At 41.0% G+C, this 22,734-nt stretch overlaps 1 protein-coding gene across 1 annotated transcript; it reads right to left on the bottom strand.

Moving 5' to 3' along the window:
• Nucleotides 1-1,837: 1,837 nt before the first annotated feature.
• HSP90B1 (heat shock protein 90 beta family member 1) lies at nt 1,838-19,981 on the bottom strand. Its single transcript, XM_059080737.2, has 18 exons — nt 18,928-19,981; nt 17,813-17,915; nt 16,972-17,113; nt 16,290-16,406; nt 14,580-14,911; nt 10,614-10,725; nt 10,265-10,387; nt 8,965-9,081; nt 7,146-7,283; nt 6,982-7,059; nt 6,783-6,848; nt 6,044-6,313; nt 5,530-5,775; nt 4,858-4,994; nt 3,442-3,520; nt 3,195-3,350; nt 2,814-2,936; nt 1,838-2,135 (listed from the first exon to the last, which is right to left on the bottom strand). The coding sequence occupies exons 1-18, from the start codon at nt 18,974-18,976 to the stop codon at nt 2,106-2,108; spliced, it is 2,418 nt and encodes an 805-aa protein (XP_058936720.1). The 5' UTR covers nt 18,977-19,981; the 3' UTR covers nt 1,838-2,105.
• Between the last annotated feature and the right edge of the window lie 2,753 nt (nt 19,982-22,734).

Genomic DNA, 22,734 nt, shown 5'->3' with positions numbered 1-22,734 from the left:
CCTGAGGGAACAGTTCAAGACAGCTCAGTTGTAACCGGTCAGATAATTTAGACCAGTTTAAACAGTTGTAGTGCAAGGTGTATATTGGCATAGCTGCATAGCTGCCTGTTTCTACCAAAACCTCAGGGAGAATGATGCTTTTTATGCTTCCTGATGGAAACAATGGAAATTTAGAATTTGGAATTGGAAGGTTGTGCGGAACAGAAGTTTCAGATGTCACTAATTTAATGCGACCTGACGGCTTTAATTTTTATGTCATAACAGCCTTCACTAAAAGTAGTCATTTATAGTGGCCAAAAAATTGGGAACAAATACAACTAACAGCTAATATAACATTGTATCAGGAAAGGAAGCTATACCTTAACTGATAGCCTGTTTCTCTATGACTGAGCTCCCATTTTCTTAAAAGGGAAAAGAAGCAGGGCAGATTTTTTAAAAGATGATTGTAGGGTATCTAGTAATTTCAAAGTGATGATTGCAAGCTAAAAAAAGAGCTTGATGGGGAGGGGTAGGAAGCATATAATGATTAGAATTACGAGAAGCCTAGAAAGTGTCCGAGATTATCAGGAAAATTGTGAAGTGCTTAACAACTTTATTGGACATACAGTTAGGTTCCACAGAATTTTCTCTCACACCATGATCTCTGAATATGCAAATGAGTAACATTTTCTCTCCCTAGCCAGTTAAAAATAATACTATTTCAGATGGCTATATTTAGAGAAACCGTTTCTCCCATGACACGTTAAAACAAATTAAACAGCTCGATGAAGGTCTTCACTATCTGTAGTTATACTTGCGGTAGGATTATAGATGATTTTTAAAAGATAGCCTTTTAATTTTGGAATAAATTTAGATTTACAGGAAAACTGCCAAGATAGCACAGTTCCTGTATCCTACTGCGTTTCCGTGAATGCCCTCATCTTACATGACCGTGCTACACATCACACATGCCAGAGCTAAGGCACAAACGACTGTCCCAGACTCTGGATTTCACCAGCTTTCACTCAGGTTACCACATCGCATTTAGTTGCCACGTCTCCTTAGTTTCCTCCAGTCTGTTTTATGGGTTTTTTTTTTTAACATCTTCATTGGAGTATAATTGCTTTATGACGGTGTGTTAGTTTCTGCTGTATAACAAAGTGAATCTGCTATATATATACATATATCCTCGTATCTCCTTCCCTCTGGTTTCTCCCTCCCACCCTCCCTTTGTTTGGTTTTGACCTTAAAAAATTTTGAAGAGTACTGTTCACATATTCTAGGTTAGGAAGTTTTGGAAAGAATACCAGAGGTGAGGTACCCTCCTCGTCACATCAGGGGGTGCATGACATCCCTGGTGATGTGAACCTTGATCACTTGGTTATTAAGGTAGCACTTGCCAAGTTTCTCTGTATAAAGTTACTGTTTTCTCCTTTCCATATTCCAGAAGACAGTCATTAAATCCGGCACACATTGAAAAAGAAAAGGAGGATTAAGCTCTACTTCCTAGAAAGCGGAGCTTCTACATTATTTGGAATTCTTCTGTAAGGAAGAGTATGTCTTCTTTCTATGGGTGATTTTTAAAGATAATTTTAAAAAACCACTTTTCTTTAGTAAATATGAATTATTTTTGAAAGGAAGAAAACCTAAGACACAATCTAAAAAATATTTTTCTTTTATTTTGTATCTACATGAGATGATGGATGTTCACTACTCATTGTGGTGATCACTTCCTGATGTACCTAAGCCATTGTGCTGTACACTTTAAGCTCATATAGTGCTGTATGTCAGTTATACCACAATAAAGCTGGAAGGAAGACAAATCAATGAATTATGAAAAGACAGGCAAGACACTGAATGTTTGGGATCTTTTTTATTTTTATACACATGACAAGATTTTACACCAATAGTCAGTTAAATAGTACAAATTTACATTCATGAGGAATGTTAAAAAAAAAAAATTCAACTAAAAAACCCACTTCTTCCTGTGACCCAAAATCCCAACATTTTACAGTGCAGGGGAGAAGGGGGCTGGGGGGGAGCATCCAAAACAAGTCTCTCCCAAAAGAAATGACTTAAATTTCACATTTCCTCTCCACACAGGATCCAAATGGTGACAGTGTAATTTACAGTTCATCTTTTTCAGCTGTAGATTTCTGTGAAAACAGAAAAATCAGAAGACATTAAAAACCATCACAACAAACCTTAGGTTCAAATACATACATCCCCATAACTCCTCCCTCTGGTGTCTCCCTCCCGCCCTCCCTTTCTTTGGTTTTGACCTTAAAAAATTTTGAAGAGTACTGTTCACATATTCTAGGTTAGGAAGTTTTGGAAAGACTACCAGAGGTGAGGTACCCTCCTCGTCACATCAGGGGGTGCATGACATCCCTGGTTGATCAGAAGGTTCATGTATGGAAAAAACAATTGAAATGGACCCAGCCTATCCATTAACTTGATCTGTAGGCTAAAACCTCACCTTGCTAATCTGCAAAATAACTTAGAACCCAACAACAAGATCAACAGTTCCTGAACACAATCAAAAATTTAAAAGAGCCTAATGTTACTGTAGTTAATTAAGGCAGAAGCAAGTGGCAAAGAACACAGAAGCACCGTGGGCTAAGGAACAATCTGCTTAATAACATCTCTAGAACGGATGGCTAACCTAAGGGAATAAATGAAGTGGGAAGATCAAAGTACACACTTTAAGCAAAGAAAAAAGGGATTTGCTCCAGCTTTTGAATTTGATAATTAGATGACTATTTCTTGACTTCTGTAACAGTCTTAACTTTGCAAGAACTAAAAACGCAAGTCCCATTCTTGGTTTGTTCTACCTTTGCTGTTTCTTGTTCTTCCTCATCCGTTCCTGCATCCGTTTCTTCGTCGTCATCTTGCTCTGTGTCTTCTGTGGTATCCTCTGTTGTTTCTTCAGGTTCTTCTTCTGGTTCTTCCTCCACCTAAAGGGCAACATGTATGAGCCCTTAATGCACTGAACACCTTGGATCTGCTTTCACTTTGCTCATTTAAACGTATAAGATCATAATTAACCTCACTCCGGTTTATCCAGAACTGTAGAGTCAATCCTCTAATTAGAGTTAACAGTCGAGCTGACACAGGGAGACAGACAAAAGGAGGTAAAGGGGGGAGTTTCTCATTAATTTCCAGCGTTGCGCACGACACTGGGGACTCAAGCATTCAATAAATTAACTGCAAACCTTTGCGTCAGGGTCAATGTCTAAGCTGAGGCGAAGCATTCTTTCTATTCTATCTCCATATGCTTTAGTGTCTGGTAAAAGATATCCTGACCGCAGTGTTGCTGTTTCAAACAAAACCACAGCAAGATCTGAAAGTGTTTTGTCATCTTCATCTTCCTGAAATGCAAGAAGTCACACCTGATTAATATTAAGGGGTCCAAAGCAGTCCAAGTAAAAGACAAAGGAGGATGGCTATGATATTGCTCACCTTAACTCTTCGAAGCATGTCTCTGATCAGTGGGTGTCTGGGGTTAATTTCAAATGTTTTCTTCTGGCTGGCATAGTAACTGTTACAGAGTAAAAAAAACATATCGAATTTGAGGGTCCATGCATTTCCCATACTCTATTACTAACTTACATAATTACAGAGAACAACTTTTCGAAAAATCAACATGCTTATATATTGTCACATCATGCTTTATACGTGTGTGGTTAGATGAAAGAGTGCACTAATAAACTCTTACTTACTAATGAAATCCCAAGTGCCTTCGTTGAGGGGATGAACTGATTTAACGTCCTGTTCATCCCCTCTTAATGTCTTCACTGTCTTCATTGCATCTGTGTCTCCCCAGAGTTCTGGAACAGAGCAGCCTCTGGGTGCTGCTCAAGTAACACCTTCTCCACAATGCCTCAACCTATATGGTTCTAAGAAGAACTGCTTCTTTTCTCTGAAGTCAGCTGCAATGCCTTCTGAGTATACCTTCATCGTCATTAGCACCCTGCCATCCCCTGTGACTCTTCTCCCTCCTATAGCTGCATGCCGAGGACAGGGAGAAGCCACTCTCCCTACATCCTGGTTTAACCTATCGTACACGCAGGACTTAGAGGAGTATGATTTGTCATCCTGACTAGTCTGAATGTCACAATTTATTTTATAAATACTACACATTGGTGAGTCACGCTCATTATGAATTATAGATATATTTTTAAATGGAGTTTGGGGATTGTGACAATGGAAACTACACTTAGGAGAAGAATCCTTAAGCTAGGCCTGGGGAAAAAACGTATGATGATTAGGTAGCTAATAAGAAGACATTCCAGGTAGAAGAGAATAAAACCAAGGAAGAAGTCATTTTCAAGGCTGTTGTTGTGACATTAAAATAAAAACTTGAAATACATGTTTCTTGAAAATAAAGGGTACCAAAGACCTAGTGTACCTCCAATACTTGGTCCTTGAGTTCAAATAGTTGTTAACTTGTGCACCCTCTACCCTTTATTTTGTGGAGCATACTCGTTGGGGGTGAAAGGGGTGATTAAAAGGATTTAACTCCTTTAAGAAATATAAGTGTCATTAACTTCATCTGTAACTATTATCTAAAAATGTAAAAGAAGTCCAGATAGCAGGCCAAGCATATAATCTAATGCCAAAAGACATTATGTGTAACAGATTAAGAAAATTTCCACCTGTAGATAAAATACTATAAAATAAATCAGAACTTCAAGACGTTTTCTTTAGCAATCTAATGTAGCAATCGAATCCCTTTGTAAACTTATCTAATATACAGTAGACAGTGGTGGACACTTAAAACACCTCACTTCTTTGTATAGAAGCTGCCATTATCTTCTAAAGGACGGCGCTGGACAAGAGCTAACGCCTCGGCAGGACTTCCCTGAGGATGCTTACTTTGTAGAGATGTCCTTGCCGGTCTGGTACGCTTGGGCTTTCATGATTCTCTCCATGTTGCCAGACCATCCGTACTGGCTGGCCACAAGAGCACATGGGGACTCTGTCAGGCGCTGAGAGACCACAGCCTTTTCAATCTTAGGATAAGGAAACCAAAAGTTAGAGATATATAAATATCAACAGTTAAGGTCATGAAGTAATTGCATTTCAACTCCTTAAGGGCTCATCGCTTAAGATCATAAATGGAGGCAGATCAGAAAAGTACCTCTCATTCAGATTTTTAGGAAACTGTCATTTAATAATCTGAATTTTTCAGTCATAAATAAATACTAAAACATCAACTTTTAAAAACATTAAAAAAAAAGCATTTAAAACTTAAGTTTAACCGGTAAAAATTTAAGCTATTACAAAAACAGTATTAAATTATGGAATACTTTCAATTACAAAGGGAAGAAAAATACCCACCCACAGGATAACACTAATCCTTTCAATTCTTTGTAGTTCATAAATTTTAAGCTCAACCTCCCAATAATTTAACTACAATATTAAATGTTGTTCTGTACAACTTTTAATGGTTACAAAAGTACCAGCTGCAAAGTTTAATTTGCGGACACAACACATTTTAAAAAATGCAGATGCTAGAATTTTCACAATTTCTAATTTCTAGAATACCTTGTCCTTGAGGGCTTTATCTTTCATCCAATTGAGCAGAGGCTCAAATTCTTTCTCAATTGCTTCACGACTCTCCTTACTTTTCTCACTTTCATCAAACTTCACTCCTTCCTTGGCAACATTCTGGAACCTCTTCCCGTCAAACTCAGGAAGAGCCTGAATGCAGTATTCGTCCACAGGTTCTGTGAGATAAATCACTTCATATCCCTTTTTCAGAAGTCGCTCAACAAATGGAGAAGATTCAGCCTACAAAATTAAGAAAGTAACAAAAATTTCCAAGTCTGGCCTTGGTATATTTGTTCATCCTCGTAGCTACATTTATGTAGTACCAGCAACCCCATTTTACAGGTGGAGAATTAAGAGGTGCAGAGAATATAAATGACCTTCTTCCTATCAGTGACTGACAGGCCTCATAACGACTTCAGTTTATAATTATAAGTAAGTTTTTTCTTTCCCTCAAGAGTTGGCTATAAATCCCCAGCTACATACCAGGACCAGTTCAAGTTCACCTCACCTCTTTTCTGCTGGACCCAGCCATGAAGTAGATTTTGTCTTGCTTCTCCTTCATTCTTTCCACATACTGGTCTAGACTAGTAATGTCACTTGGATGATGAGAAGACTGGAATCTAAGCAGTTTAGCAAGACGTGTTCGATTTGAGTGGTCTTCTATCACACCAAGCTTGATGTTGGTACCAAATTCTTTCCAAAAAGTATCATTGTATTTCTCATCAGCAATCTTCTTGATCATGTCCAGGGTTTTACGGACAAGTTTCTTTCTAATCACCTGAACAAAATTAAAGAATAACTTTACAGAAGCTCATCACAAACTTTTGAGAACCTACAATACGTAAGGTAGCAGGGGAGTAGTGGTTAAAGATACAGATACTGGTATTTATCAAGGGATGGGGGATGGTGAGTACTCCTATGTCAGATGGAGCAGAAACTAAGTTGTCACTGGAAACAGTCACAAGATTGTTTTAATGTTTATATTCTAACTTTAAGACCAGGTAGTGGGCATATATGGGTATTCACTGCTCTTTCAACTTTTCTGTATGTTTGAAAATTTTTTATTATAAAATGTTGGGGGGAAAACAATCAGATTCTCAGGATTTGATCATTCCAGAGTAAAATTAAGTTCTTTATCTGAAGAGCCAAGGACTAGTCTCAAAACCTGGGAACTCCGCTAATGGAGTCTTGTTCTCTGGAGCCCAACCAAAGAGCCAGGCAGCTGGTCTCTTCCCAGAGACACTCACCTTAAGCAGTTTATGTTGCTGAAGAGTCTCACGGGAAACATTCAAGGGGAGATCATCTGAGTCCACCTTCAGGTGGAAAAAGAAAGTTCAGCTAGCAATAAAAACACTGGAAAAAATAAAACCAACCAACCCAAAGAAAACGCCACTTCCAGACCCCCCCTCCAATGCCCTCTTCCCCCATTAATCTCCAGGCACTTACAACACCCTTGACAAAATTCAGGTATTTGGGCATCATGTCATGGAAGTCGTCGGTGATGAAGACTCGCCGCACGTACAGCTGATGAGCAGAGACCAAAAGGAGGTGACCTTCTGGGAATCACACTTGCAAATTTTAAACTCAGTTTATACCATTTAAAAACCCACCTTAATGTAATCGCTCTTCTTAGATCCATATTCATCAAACAGACCGCGTGGCGCAGATGTGGGTACAAACAAAATGGACTTGAAGGTAACTTCCCCTTCAGCGGTGAAGTGGATATACGCCATGGGGTCATCGCTTTCCTAGAAAGTTGGCATCTTAATCATTCAAAAGGCACAGGAAAAAGGCAGCGCAAACGCGAAGCAATTTATTATGTCGTACACACTCAGTTTGACATTTAATTAACAAACAAGTACCCTTACCAAAAAAGTGGAGGTGGGGGGCAAGGAGGGAAGAAGAAACAATTAAGATCGCACTTCCAGCTGGCTGTACATGGCTGTTCTGATGAAGACTGTCAATAATGTTACTCTATCGCCTAAACCTGGGGAAGGATGGATGAGTCTAGGTTCCACACATGGAAGAGAACAGGACAGAAAACCACTGCCCTGCCTAAATGACAAGATATTATACAACATTTCAGGAGTGTACTGTTCAACCAAAAAAGCACTCAGGAACAGGATTCTTCCATGAAATTTGGAACAGCAGTGGATAAAAAGAGGTATGTAAATAGCTATAAAGCATAAGGACAGCAATTTCCTGCATTATACATTACCGTACCCACATATGGCTACTGAGCACTTGAAATGTAGCTAGTCCACAATGAGATGTGCTGGTTAGTGTAAAACACACACCAGACTTTGACAACATGGTGCAAACACACACCTCACAAAAAACTCAACCGAACAAGAAAACCAAAAAGTAAACAACTCAATTTTTTATACCGATCACCTGTTGAAATAACACTGTTGGGTATGTTGGGTTAAATAAAATATATTATTAAGTTAACTTCACCTGTTTCAACTTTTTAAAAAATGTAGCCTCTAAAAGATTTAAAATCACACACTGCTCACATATTTCTAATATAGCTTCTTGAGATGAAAGTAGCTTTACATATGTACTAGGACTTTCGAGTTCACGGGAATGAAAGTAGAGGCAGAACCAAGGGAAAGTTTTTGGAAGTAGAGCTGAAAGGATGGTTGGATGTTAAGGTAAGGAAAACAAAGGTTAAGTAACGAATCAGCAGACGGAATAGAGCAAAGAACAAATACAATCACAGAACATTAAGTTTTCTCTAGCCGTGCTAAGTCCATTAAACTGTTCTCTTGTGCAAGATGTTTGAGGAAACGTTAACTTGAAACAATTTTAGTCAATGCTAGTTTTGGATTCTAAGAGTTACAAGAAATGATCAGTAAAATAAAACAAAACATTGGCAAGGAAACAGATTTAGTAACTATTCCTAGGCATGACCTCAAAAGAAATGTTTGATGTTGTAAAGAAACTCTTCAATATTATGTTAAAAGTCATTCAATAACATGGTTTTAGGTCTTACAGATTCTGTAGTAGAAATCAAGCATGTACCTTAGGCAGTTCTAAATCTTTTTTGTAGCACAGACTACTTGGCAATTTGGTGAAGCCTACAGATTCCTTCTCATTTTTTGGCGGTACACGGGCCTCTCACTGTTGCAGCCTCTCCCGTTGCAGAGCACAGGCTCCGGACGGCAGGCTCAGCGGCCATGGATCACAGGCCCAGCCGCTCCGCGGCATGTGGGATCTTCCCGGACCGGGGCACGAACCTGCGTCCCCTGCATCGGCAGGCGGACTCTCAACCACTGCGCCACCAGGGAAGCCCCAGAGTAAAATTTTTTAAATGTATAATATATTAAAAAGGAAACCAGTTATGTTGAAATAGTTATAAAACTATTTTTAAACATATTTTTGATTTAGTCATGTTTCATTATCACATTATTCTAAAATAACATTTACCTTTGAAAATGATTTGTAGAAAGCTTTGTATTCATCATCTTCCACTTCTTTCGATGGTCTCTGCCATATTGGTTTGATATCATTCATAAGTTCCCAATCCCAGACAGTTTTTTCAACCTGAAGTTACAGTATTTGATTAGTCTCTCCTAGCAGATATACCGGTGGTATCACTAGTTATTCTATAGTAACCACAGCTTTAGAACATTTCAAAAAAGTATTAATACAGGAAGCACCAAAGGGTACCTGTACTGTAGTATGGTTCTTGCCAACTGGATCAAAAAAAATTTTTTTAAGTACTTCTGTCAACACTTAAGACTGTTATTTAATACAACAAAGACAAAGTTATTCATTATAATTGATAACAATCCAATTAAGGTTTTTTCACTTATTTTTAACTAGCTAAAATGTTATTTCTTGAAAATACCTGTTTTGAGTTTAGAAGGATATACATCTTATGTATTTCTATTTCATGACTTATAGAAATCCAACATCTTACAATAAATATTTCTCAAAATCCATCACCATTACTTCTACCTACTCTACTACCTAAGCAGACCAGAGAACTAATTTTATAGTTGATATCTACATGACAAAAGAAGATGCCAAAAAGCTTTTAAAATTCAAAACATATCATAAGCCATCAGTCCTGGGCAATATATGGAAGTCAGAGAACTCTTCATAAAAATGATCTGCTAAAAGCTGGGCCTACAGACTCACTCCTTGAAAGAAGAGGACCATTAAGAACTGAAGCTTACCTCATATTGGTCTGTGCATATATGGGTTTCTGTGTTTTTTCTTTTTTTTCCTGCATCTGTGTTTTTTCTAACATAAGCTAAACATATTTTTTACCTTAGTTCTCCCCTCTCCCTGGTTTTAACAAGATATAATTGATACACATCACTGCATGAGTTTTAGGCATACAGCATAAAGGGTGAATTACACATATTGTGAAATCATCACCACAGTAAGTTAATATCCATCATCTCATATAGATGAGAATAAAAGAATAAAGAACAATTTTAAAAAATGGACCAAAGAAAGAAAAGTTTCTCCTTATAACGAGAACTCTCAGGATTTACTCTCTTACCTTTTCTATACACCATAGAGCAGCGTTAGCTCTACTTGTCATGCTGTACGTGACATCCCTAGTACTTATTTACCTTATAACTAAGTTTGTACCTTTTGCACCTTCTTCCAACACCCCCCACCCCCGGCAACAACAAATCTGATCTCTTTTTCTATGAGTTTCGTACTTTATAACCTAAACAATATTTTAAGTAGGAAGATGAACCAGACTTACCTTTTTAGTTTTTGGTTTCTTTTCTTCTTCTTCTTCTTCTTCTACTGCAGCTTCATCATCAGATTCTTCTTTTTCTTCTTTTGCTGCTGCTTCTTCTTCCATGGGTTCCTCAACAGTTTCAGTCTGTTGAAGTAGAAAGTAGAATTACGGTTGAACTCACTTGTTTAACAATTCTGATTTCATCTATAGGATATGAAACAAAATTACAGCTGAAAAAATCGACCTTCAGTAAGAAAACACTGAGAGTATCCTGTATGGAAAGAACCATATTTAACGTTCATTCTTTCAGTGTTAAATATTCAAATATGTGCCAAGGTAATACACATCAATTGTATTCCTACAGATTTACCTTGCTGCTCCATACATAGATAGGAAAGTTTATGAACTGTGAATATTTTTTCACGAGACTTTTAATTGTATCCAGTTCAAGGTAATCAGATGCTTCTTCTTTTAAAACAAGGCTGCAAAGAAAGTAAGACGTTTAGAGAGAGACATGATGGTTTAAAGATCTGATTATAAATTTGTCTAAATACATATGACTATAATAGCCAGCAATTCTGTGTATAACCGACAGTGTCCCCATTATCCATGTTAAAAACTCTCATCACCGATAAAGGTTTGTGAGCTAAGTTACCAAATGTGGGTATGGTAAAGGAAGAACTTTCTTGCACTCCCTCGGGTGGAAAATATTCTTAGTTCCAAGTAAAAAAAATGAAAATGTTCTCAACCTTCTCAACGTGCTGGATGTTTTTCATTTGAAGAACAGAAATCTTTAAGTTAGCTGCAGGTGGGAAATCACTGCAATATTCTGGAGAAAAGTAGAATCATATGTACTCTGATAGCTACTCTAGAAATCAAGTGATTATTGTAGTTAACCCCTAATACAAACATGTTCCTTAAAAAAAGCTAGAAAATTAATCTGAACTATCGTTTACATTTGCACTAGACAAGAAAACAGTAACCACCTGTCACATGTGACTCTTTACATAAAAGTTAAAATCAGTTCTTTAGTTATAGTGCCACATTCCAATAGTCACATGTAGCTAGTGGCTACCATATTGGACAGAGCATTGATAGAATATTTCTACCACACAAAGTTCTACTGGATAGCACTGGCTTAGATAATTACAATACCAAAAATTGTAGCACTGCTTCCTCTTCTTCCTCACTAACCTACCCTTCTGCAAACACCTCCTCCGTCCACCAAAAATAATAATCACAACGTGCTCTCAAACACAGCGTGGAGCTGTGATGTTTGTGCTCCCAATAAGTATGGGCGGTGTTGTACCCGTGGCTCTCTCCCTGCCTCCAAAAGCTCAGAGGTTAGTAGCACCCGCCAACAAGTAGACAGCACATGATGACACAGCCCAGTGAGGGGACTAAACCTCTGCTCTTGGAGCATACACATTAGTGATCTGGGAGATCACTAGTGGAGAGTTGCATCACTTTTGGATGCAAATTGAAGCTGATGCTTAGACATCTTAGTGCGGTATTTAAGAGGCAATTAGACACATGAGCCCAGGGCCCCATAGAGAGATCTAGACCAGGGGTTGGCAAACTCTGGCTGGCACCCATAAGAAATTTTATCGGGATACAACCTCATCCTATATTGTCTATGGCTGCTTTCAAACTAGAATAGGAGAGTTGTGACATGTGACAGATCCTATAGTCCACGAACTTAAAATATTTACTAGCCTGATCCTTTAAGAAAAAGTTTGCTGACTCCTGATCTGGACTAAGAATATAGATTAGAGAACCCTGAGGAGGAGCTGGAACCTGGATGCAAGACAGTGGTTCAGACTGCATGAGGGACTTGGGATAACGTGAAAGGGCTGAAACTGAACTTTTGAAGAGAGTGTCAGCATTTCGGCAATGGAAAGTTTAAAAAGATGAAGCTAGGCACTGAATGGATTGTTTTAAGGTATGAGCAGTAGAATGCAAATTCTGTAGAAAACACGAGAGAAAAACTACCCAAAAAGAGAACCTATCGCTGGGAGCCCTACCGACTAAAATAACCCTGAATCCACTGGATTTAGCAACAAGGATTACTGGTGACTTAGTTCAATGGAAAGATGGTGGATAAAGTCAAAACACAGTGGGCTGAGCTGTGAACAGAAGGTGAAGGAGCAACAAAGGCAAGTATGCCTTTTTGAGAAGCTCAACAGGCGGGGGAGAAGAAGCGAGTGCACGCCTGGCAGCAGCACGGGGCGCAGCAGCACCTGCCTTTGCTCCTTCTCCCAGAGGCTTCGATGTGTTTACACTTTGATGGGAAGGAGGAAGGTGTTCAGGAAAGGCTGACTTTAAAAGACATGGTAGGAATCAACTTATGCTTAGTCTCTGAGGAGGTGGCGTGAGAGACAACAGATGAGAAGCAGAGACTAGCTTTGGGGAGAAATGTAGAATACTCCCTCATGGCAGTAGGAGGGACAGAAGCAATTTTTACAGCATTTACAGGATGCTAATTTCATGATCTCATGTAATCCTCACTAAATCTCTCATAAGTGTACAGTGGTGGCTAATTTAGGGGTACAGACAGGAGTAGGGAGGAAATTGAATTGTCTGATGGTTTCTACTTTGTTAGTCAAATATAAAATGAAGTCACATGTATGCAGGGCAAGATCCTAACCTTGTCACTTTCTTGCCTTTGCTCTCCTTTTCCCTTTGGCCATTCTAGACTTTCAGTTCCTCAAATGGGCCTCTTGCCTCTGAACTTCCAACATGCTGTGCTTGCTGCCTAGAATATCTGAACCTAATTTATTACCATTTCAGAAAGACCTTCTGATAAGGGAGGTATCCCTTAACTTCCTTTCTGGCATTTGCCACTCTGAAATTATCTCATGTTTCTTCTTCCTTAGTCGAATGAGCCATGTGAAAGCAGGGACAGCAACTGTCTTATTCTCCACTGTAGTCCTAACCCCTAGCAGGTAACAGGCACTCAAATCAATATCTGTTAAGTGAATGGTTGGGAAGGAGGGCTTAAAGAAAAAAGGTAATTTTGCCAAGGAAAGGAGAACCTGTTGTAAAATTTCATTTACTGATCAACCATCCATGCTGCCGTATGAAACCATCCTGACGACCCTTATTAACTCATACCAATACCTGCCAGTCATGCGTTAGGCTCTGGGAATGGGGTATCAACAAAATGTTTGCTCACATGGAGCTTCCATCTAGATGTCTCACCTATCTCTTAGCAACCTAAGACATTTGCACCTCTTGGGACATCATCTTCTATCTCTTTCTAGTTAAAAGATGTGATTTACCTGTATTCTCCTACCACCTAACAGAGAGGGCCCTGGGGTATAACTATTAGGGATGCCTCCTAAAGAGATCAGGAGATGTGAAAGGCAGGAGAAGGTAAATTTAGAACAGTAAATTAGTAAAAATACTAAAATGCAGTTGTCTAGTTTCATGAAAGGAAAATCTCTGACAATAAAGATAGGAAATATCTTCTGAAATGAAGAAAATTGTTTGAAATGATAGATGTATGCTTGTTTCCTACTTGAATATTTAAAAATCCTTAATGTTGAGAAAATTTTAAACTGAATTAAGAAAAAAATCAAGGCTGTAGACACATTTTCACTTGGCAGAACTGGGCAAGTCAACTGACCTCTAAGCTGGAATTTCTTTATCTCTAAGATGGAGAAAAAACCAAAAGGCAGAAAGCTGCCCTGTCGCCTGTCTGCCTCACACTTCACAGTGCTGCGAGCACCAGGAGACACTGGGCATAAGATCTGTCTCATCGACACCAACAATAGGTACTGGCTTAAAATGAATTCCATATCAAATTCAGTAACTAGTAACTATCCTTGAATGAGACGTTTCCTTCCAAAGAACTTTCCTTACTCTCTTCCAGTCCTATCTGCTCCTGTGCTCTCCAACCTTCAGAAAACTTTAAAAAGTTCATCAGAAATTCCATCAGTAACTGCCACCACCTGCCAGGAATTCCTTGACTCTTGTAAACACGCTGTGCCCCGCCGCTGCCCGGGATGCTCCACAGACCGACACCACTCTTCTAAGTCCTGCTCCACGGGAACACCCGCACAAGCCACCTGTCTGTGAGGCCTCCCACCCGCCTTCTCCCTGGAGAGCTAACCCTTCCTCCTTCAAGCCCTCCATAGACAGCAGCCACCATAACTCTGGGCCTGGCCCTTAGCAGGGCCTCAAAATACTTCAAGTGGTGAAAACTGTTCAAGTTCCTCATTTTTATAGGCAAAGAAATTAAGGCCCAGAATAAGCCGTTTGCTCAGAGCCAGCACTGGAGAATTAAGATCCTTGTTCCGACGATTTATTCTCATTAGGAATTAGCAATACTCACGTAATTGTCGTTCCCCGTCCTAGAGTGTTTCCTCTGGGGTCAGCAATTACAGAAAATTCATTGGAGTCAGACTCCCAGATGTGCTGGGTGTCGTTGTTGTGTTTAGACGTGACAATAACTTTATCTGCTACAAGGAAGGCAGAATAGAAACCGACACCAAACTGGCCAATCAGTTCTGAAGTTGACTGGCCATCTTCTTGTGCCTCAGTCATTCTGTTTAAAAACTCGCTCGTCCCGGATTTGGCTATGGTACCAAGGTTTTTAACCAACTCTTCCCGGGTCATTCCTACACCAGTGTCTGTGACATGGAGCAGGTTCTTCTCCTTGTCACACTAAAACCAAGACAAGAACAAAACAGTTATAGTGCTCAATACTCATGTTATAAAAAGGAAATACTGAGCTATATATTGAGAAACTACCGGCTTTGGACCACATCAATTCCAATACAGAAAACAAAACTGAGATATTTTCCTCCATATAGTATTTTATGGCCTTTTCAAAAAGCGTACATCTTAAGCACAAGCACCTTTATAGAGAGTAATTTTAAGTTCAGTGTATTTGATAAAGTATCCATGTAAAGAGGGCAAGGACTGGTCTAAATGTCAAAGGGCATAGATAGACCTAAATGAAGCAGGCTATTTATGAAAAAAAAAATTCAAGAAAAATAAAATTTTATGGTTCACCTATTTCTTTGATAGAAATTAAAAGGATTCAAAACTTGAATGACTTATGTCTTTGGAATCTGTGGTGACCAATGTTCTTCACTAAACATTCCCAGCTCTCTGCCTTCCAGAAATACAGTAGGAATATACTTCCTCCACTTATGGTTGGATAAGGCCATGTGACTAGCTCTGGCCAATGAGTTGCAAGTGGGAGTCAGGAGTGTGGCTTTCAGGCTGGAGCCTTTAATTGATGCAAGACCCTCCAAGCTTTCTCTGCACTGTGCAGCCAGCTACACTTCAGATGGCGGCTGCTCAATCAGCCTGTGTCATAGAGATGAGGCAAAGCAAAGTCCACAGGCAGCCATGATTGATGATTTAAGCCAGGGGTTGGCACACTTTTTCTGGAAAAGGGCCAGAGAGTATTTTAGCTTTTGTGGGCCATATGGTCTCTGTCAAAAGCAGTCACAGATAATACACAAATGGGCATGGCTGTGTTCCAAAAACATTATTTATAAAAACAGGACTTCCCTGGTGGCACAGTGGTTAAGAATCCGCCTGTCAATGCAAGGGACATGGGTTCGAGCCCTGGTCCGGGAAGATCCCACAAGCTGCAGAGCAACTCAGCCCATGCGCCACAACTACTGAGCCGTGAGCCACAACTACTGAGCCCTCGCTCCACAGCTACTGAAGCCCGCACACCTAGAGCCCATGCTCTGCAACAGGAGAAGCCACCACAAGGAGAAGCCTGTGCACCGCAATGAAGAGTAGCCCCCCCCGCTCACTGCAACTAGAGAAAGCCCTCACGCAGCAACAAAGACCCAATGCAGGCAAAGAAAAAAATAAAATAAAATATAATGTTAAAAATAAATAAATAAATAAAAACAGGCAGCAGGTCAGATTTGACCCACAGACCATATTTGGCTGACCCCTGATTTAAGTCCCTGACACTTGGGAATTAACTGTTATTGCTCCTAACCTAGCCTATCTTGATTGATATGGATTCTCTAAGAATTCTTTCTAGTTAAAAAGAAAATTGTTCTAAGCTTACCTTAATTTTAACCGTTAATTCCTCATTTCCAGCAAGAGCATTTTCATCAGTCAGTGATATTAGCCTTATCTTATCTAAAGCATCAGAAGCATTCGAAATCAGTTCTCTCAGGAAAATCTAAATGGAAGCCAGATTTAATATACACTTAGATTAGCCTCAAAATACACGAGACATTAAATTTAATGTCAAACTCATTTTATTTCTACTCTGTACTCTGAAAAAGCACTCTTTAAGGACTAGACTTCTATGGTACAGAGGTGGCTTTACTCTCCTGGTAGAAGGAGGTACAGCTCTTTACACAAAGGACTGTAGCAACTGTAAGGAACACCTGAACTGGTGAGAGTAGTTTAATACTCCACTTTCCTTCTTAATGACCTTTATGTATGCAATACTCGAGGCTTAGTTTGTTATGACTGAACTTAACTCTCAACTATTTAGCAGTCCATGAACACAGTTGGAGGGGAAAGGGAAAAAAAAAAAGAAGGGAAACTGTTTAGCAACGCCCCTCTCCCCACAAACACACACAAGTCAGTATCTAGTAGTGATTCTTGTACATACTGGGTTTTTAAACTTTGCCAACTACTTGCTTGGAATTGCTATGTCAGCACATTCACTATGAAAGTTAACAAGTTAGCTACCATACGGAAACAAAACAACATTATCATAACCACATGTTGCTTACCTCTTTATTTTTATACAATGAATTGATAATAAGTTTCATCATTCTGTTAACTTCAGCTTGGAAGGCAAACTTTTCTGATTTCTCTCTAAGTTCTCTTATTTGGGATGCATTTAATCCATCCAACTGAATAGCTTCTTCCTCTCTAAGGAAATAAATTTGATCAACTAATACTGCATTACTTAATTCCCTCCAAAAATATAGGCTCTGTGATGAGAGCACAGTGATCTCTTAAGGTTGTCTTAACGGTTAAAAGGCTAAAATGCAAACCTTTATATTACTAGTCTACCATCTCATTATTATTTTATCACATTAGTACATTACCTTTAACAGCAAACTGGAAATACTCTGTTTAAAATTGTCAGAAAAATAAACCCAACTTCCCTCTCCTAAAAAGCAAAGTCACACTCATTTATGTTCCCTCACAGGGAACCCTCTGCCTGGGAAACTTTGGCTTCTAAGGGTCTACAGAAGTTTAAGTCCTAAGAAGCCGAATCAAAACATTGCTCAACTGACAGAATTCCTTTCTAGAATTACTAAGTGTACACACTGAGTATAAAACCAAAGGAAAAGCCTTTCCTCAGGTCTTAGGAAGGCTATAGTGCTAGCATGCTGAAACAGAGTTATCAAAATAGTTTTCAAGGGAATTCATCTCATTTTGACCAGCCATTCTTAGTGGCAAAGTAGGAGATACTATGTATGCACACACTTGCTACCCCCAACATTTTCTCTATTTAAATTCAGAGTATTAAACTTCATCTGGATCTTTCGAGAAGAGATAAAAAAAGCTACTGTATTCCAAGTTCCCAAGGGGTTATCTGTATAGTTTCAGAAGAACACAAACCTCTGTACTACTTCATCATCTGTCCTTGAGCCTTCTCTACTTTTACCCAGATCTTCTTCCACTGTCCCATCCACATCCACTTCATCATCAGCCTGGACAGACCCTGAAGGCATATTTAACACCAGAAAACTTAAACATCGTTGCTTCATGTACTTCTCAGAAGAAACAAGATCAAACAGGGCCAGCGTAGTGGTTGCAAAATTCACTTGGCAAATACGGGAGGGGGCGATGGAAGAATGGATCCACTGGTTTAAATATCCAATGTAAACCCACGTAAGCGTATTTCTTATGTAAGTTCAGATACTGAGGTCTCCCAGGAGATTCTGAAATACGGAAGCAGCCATCACTTCTAAAGGGTGGCCCTGGGATCCTTAATAAATACTGTTTAGCAGATTCGATTCCAGGTCCCTTCTACATTCACACGTGTTGCCCGCAGGCCGAGACAAGGCCTCCAAACTGACCATGCCCCAAACTTAGGTCTTCAATATCACAAGTCAGAACACGAAAAGGATTTGTGCAACCTCTAGCGAGGGGAACTGAAGGGCCTAGGGGCCTGAGAAAGCGAAGAGACGTTTGGAGATTTTAAGATGTTAAGGAGCTCGAGCAAAAGTGAGTCAAACACGCTGACACTGCCGGTTCGCTCCCCCGGGCCTCACGCTCCACAGCACAGCGGCTAAGAAAGGAAACTCGCGTCGGCGAAGCGTCGAAGCCTGGGGGCGGGGGGGTCCTCAAACTCTGATGGCCAAAGGTTGCGGCATCTGACAAAAGTCCTCCGGAAAGGGCACACACAATGCTCCCAGGGTGGGGGGGAGCGGAGGGGGGCACGAGCCTGAGGGAGGCCCCACCGCGAGCAGGCTGAGCCCCCTCTAGGAGCGGATACTAGGAGATGTGTAAGGGATTAAAAAGACTCCGTTCTCCTTTTGTCTTTCCAGAGGAAGGAGAGAGTAAACGAAATCCCCTGAGCCTCTTTCGAGGAAAAGCAATGGACACCCCACAGACCAAGCACAGGCCCTGTAATCCCCCTCCCTGGCTCAACGCCCCCAGAACCTTCGAGAAGAGGCCGCGCTTGAGGAGAGGGGGCGTCCAGGGGTGCCCGCTCCTCCAGGATCACTCACCGAAGGTCAGCAGGACGCAGCAGAGGCCCAGCACCCACAGGGCCCTCATGGCGCACGGCCGGTGAGTCTCAAGTCCTCTTTGATCGCAGGAGCCGCCTCCGCCCCCACCACGCCAGGCTCCGATACTCACACCTCAAGCCTTGCGATCCGCCCACTACCCCCAAGCAGGTCGGGCCGCTTTTCACCCCCACTTCTCGAGGGCGGGGGACGGGAAACACGAATCCACCAATCGTACCGTACCACGCACCACCTGTACCCAATGGGGACTCGTGGGGGGGACCTCAGTCCACCAATCGGAGCTGTCCAGGTGCGGTGTCCAATGCCCGAAGCGTGGCTCCTTACGATTGGTCAGTCCTGGCTCCTTTTCTCCAATCAACTGGTTCCGCGGGCCCCTCTCACGCGGGACCGCCCCTTTGCCTGGGTTGCTCTGGTCTCTAAGGGAAACCCTCCAATGAACGTCAGCACAGAACACATCCCTCCTTGCGGAGAGGTCACGCGGAACCACTTCCGGATCCTAGAGCACGCTTACTCCGTGACCAGGGGAAGCGGTAGCCATGGCAACGCGTTCTTCATCTTCCCTTGTCCATGCGTGGGCTCACGTTGGGAATAATTCCAGCGCGACTTTTCGCAGTCAGCTTTTTATCTGGCAGTGCTTCTCGGAAAAGAGACACACGTGAGAAGTTGAAAATCCCCCGGCGCGCTTTTCGATGGGGTTGGTGAGGAACTACAGTTCCCGGCATGCAACGTACTAGGGGGGAAACACTAGTGCATGCTGGGAATCGTAGTCGTTGATCAGCTGCGCAGTTTGGCCCGTTTTCTCAGCGCGTCTTCGCGGGAACTCTGCGCTGCGTTTTTTAGAATTTACATCTCGTTCCCGTTGCCGTAGAAACTTGTACGTATTCCAGACTCTCTAGTGTACACAGCTTTCAGAACCTAGAAAGCCGCCAGACCTTGGCCGAGGCCGCCCAGCGTTCTGGGGGTCGGCCTGAGTTCGGCCCAGCCTCCGGTGCGTGAACGCGCCTTTCCGAATCTGGCTTCTCGTGCGTCACGTGGGCAGCCTGAGCCTCTGGTACGTCTGCACCTTTCACAGCCGGAATCCCAGGCCTTCTGATTCGATTTACAGAAGAGGGTGGCGGGGCTTTTTTTTTTTTTCCTTTTCCTTGCGGGAAATCGCGAGCAACTTTGATGCCCTGCCTCCCTCAGGAGAGTTCAAAGGCGGTGAACCGGTGGTCGCAGAGTCCCTGCTGTAAGTCAGGTGAAGAGCATGGTATTAAAGTCCAGTCTAGCACACACGCACAAAACCAACCACTCTCAGTTTGACGGGGGCAGGAGGATACACCTGCAGATCTTTGAAAGCAAAACGTGTGGGACTGCAAATGAGAGAGAGAGAGAGAGTACAGCTTTGTAACTTCTTAGAAATACAGAAAGACATAAAACACCAGGTGTCTTTCGTGTGAGGGAAGTCCCTCACCCAAAGCTTGGGTCTTTGGAAATATTTTCTATGGCTTCTTTAGCCTTTACAGACACCCCCCCAACCCGACCCGCACCCCGTTTCCACAAAAACGCTGCCTTCCTTACTGCTTCCTACAGGTTAATTGAACTTCGAATTTTTTTTCAGATAATCATCCGAATTCCTGAAGACAAGCTTTTCAGTGACAGGCTATCGTATATATTTATAACTTCCCCTATTGAGGTTTGCCAGTCTTAATTCTGTGGTCAGCACTTACACGTTGTGGTGGTGCCTTATTTACATCTGCCCAAATTACCTGAATTTGTTATTAGTAAGAAAAGGGTAGCTTACAAAGCTTTTGTTATGCTTCTGTGCTTGCTTTTTTTTTTTTTTAAAGAGTTACTAGGGTGTGAATTACATTCAGAAATCTCAAATAATTGCATTTTTGTGTTTTAACTCTTGTTTATTTTTTCTTTTTAGAAAAAGATGAGTTCCTTCACTATTCTGCATTTCACATTTCTTCCCCTTTTTCTCTAGCTCTGAACAAGTAAGCAACCAGTTCTGAAACTGCAAATTCCATCTTAACTGGTCAGTGGTGGGTAGTTAGTGCTGCACCTGAAGGGAACTGAGAATGAGGCAGGCCTTCCAGAATAGATGCATTGCTTGTGGGTAGATGTTACTGCAGATAATGGTGGGAATGTATGAGGCAGGCAGAACACAAGACTGGCAGAAGAATATGTCTGGTTGTTGTCAGGCTCAACTCTGCCCCTTTAAGACATGATCCCTGGCTATGCACCCTGTGAAGGTAATGGGCAGCTTACCCCATTCCCAGCCTTACTGTTTCTCCCCTGTAGTGTCCACCTCTTCTACCTTTTGACCTATGATTGATGCTCATGTCCCATCTTGGCTAGCTCCTCCAGAACTTACACTCCAGATTGTTTTTAAACTCCTGACCTTTGGATATGATTCCCTTGCTTCCTAATTTGAGTTTTTTTCTTTTGACATTATATGTCCATGACTACTACGGAGAATAGCTACCTTTGTTGTTTTTGTTATTGTTGTTAAGCTTTTTCTTAAGCACAGCTAACCCCACTAGACAGCACCCTCCTTTGCAGGTGAACTGCAAAACACCAGAGAGGCAAAAGGGTGCCGTTAGGAACAATGGATAGCTCAACTGGTAGACAGGTGTAGTCCAGCAGTGAGGAGTCAGGGAGGATGCAGACTGGGAGATTGAGGCAGGAAAGCACTTGGCATCGGAGAGCATTGAGGAATGAGGCTGAGCACCGAGGTTAATTTTTTGGTTGGTCAGTTGGTTCATTCATTCTTTCCTTTATTAATTCAGCAAGTGTTGAGGACCTGGTATGTGCCAGGTATTATGCAAGGTGTTGGCAATAGAGGGGTGAGCAGTATTGATATGGTATCTGTGCAGAGCTGGACCAAATATTAACAGTGGAGTTGCAGCATAAGTGCATGCATCTTATTTAAACGAGAGCAAAGATATAAAAGAATGACTGCAAAAGAATGTGAGGGAGCTTTTTGGGGTGATGGAAATGCTCTTGATCTTGATTTTGGTGGTGGTTAAAACTCATCAAGCTGTATACTTCTAAAAGAGTGAATTTTGCCATGTAAATTATACCTCAATCCAAGAAACCCTAATAGCAGCCATTGATTTAAACAACAAAACACTGCAGCCATTTCAGTAGGAAGCAGGAAACAGACAGAATTGCCCGCTATTGTCAGTATTGTCCCACACTGTTTAGGAGGGTCTAAGAAAATTAACTGAAATTAATTTTAGAAAAGTTGAGGTTTTTTAATTTTGAAATCCCTTCTCACTGGTGAAATGATTGCCTATCCAGAAACTCAAAAGACTCTAGCTAGGGGAAAAAATTACTGACTATAAGAAATACGTAAACATCAGTAGAATTGCTGTAATCTTGTAAAAAACACAGAAATGGAAATTTTAATTCATATTAGAGACCCAAACCATAAAATACTTAGGAATAAACTTGACAAGATTGACATAGCTCCAACATGAAGAAAACCATAAAATCTTATTGAAGAATATAAAACAAATGGAGAAGTTGGGTCTGGTGCCATACCCTATAGGGTATTATTTACTGCTATGTAACAAATTACCCCAAAACTGTGTAGTTTGGAACAATAAACATGTATTATCTCACAAAGTATCTGTAGTGGGGAATCTAGGAGTACTTAGCCGACTGGTCCTGGTTCAGAGTCTCTCATGAAGCTGTAGTCAGGATGTCAGCATGGGCTGCTGTCATCCAAGGCTTGGCTCAGTCTAGAGGGTCTGCTCCCATGATGACTCACTCATAGGAAATGGCAGGAGGTCTCAGCTC

This window comes from Kogia breviceps, chromosome 12 (genome assembly GCF_026419965.1).
Source record: "Kogia breviceps isolate mKogBre1 chromosome 12, mKogBre1 haplotype 1, whole genome shotgun sequence".
Taxonomy (NCBI): domain Eukaryota; kingdom Metazoa; phylum Chordata; class Mammalia; order Artiodactyla; family Physeteridae; genus Kogia; species Kogia breviceps.
The sequence above is the reverse complement of the archived record's forward strand: the minus strand, read 5'-3'. Positions and strand labels throughout refer to the sequence as shown.

Coding starts and splice junctions, on each gene's coding strand:
- HSP90B1 (XM_059080737.2), bottom strand. CDS start 18,976: ATGAGGGCCCTGTGGGTGCTGGGCCTCTGCTGCGTCCTGCTGACCTTC. Junction 10,726..14,579: donor GGACGGGGAACGACAATTAC/GTGAGTATTGCT, acceptor CTTTCTTTGCAG/CCTTGTTTTAAAAGAAGAAG. Junction 3,351..3,441: donor ACATGCTTCGAAGAGTTAAG/GTGAGCAATATC, acceptor CTTGCATTTCAG/GAAGATGAAGATGACAAAAC.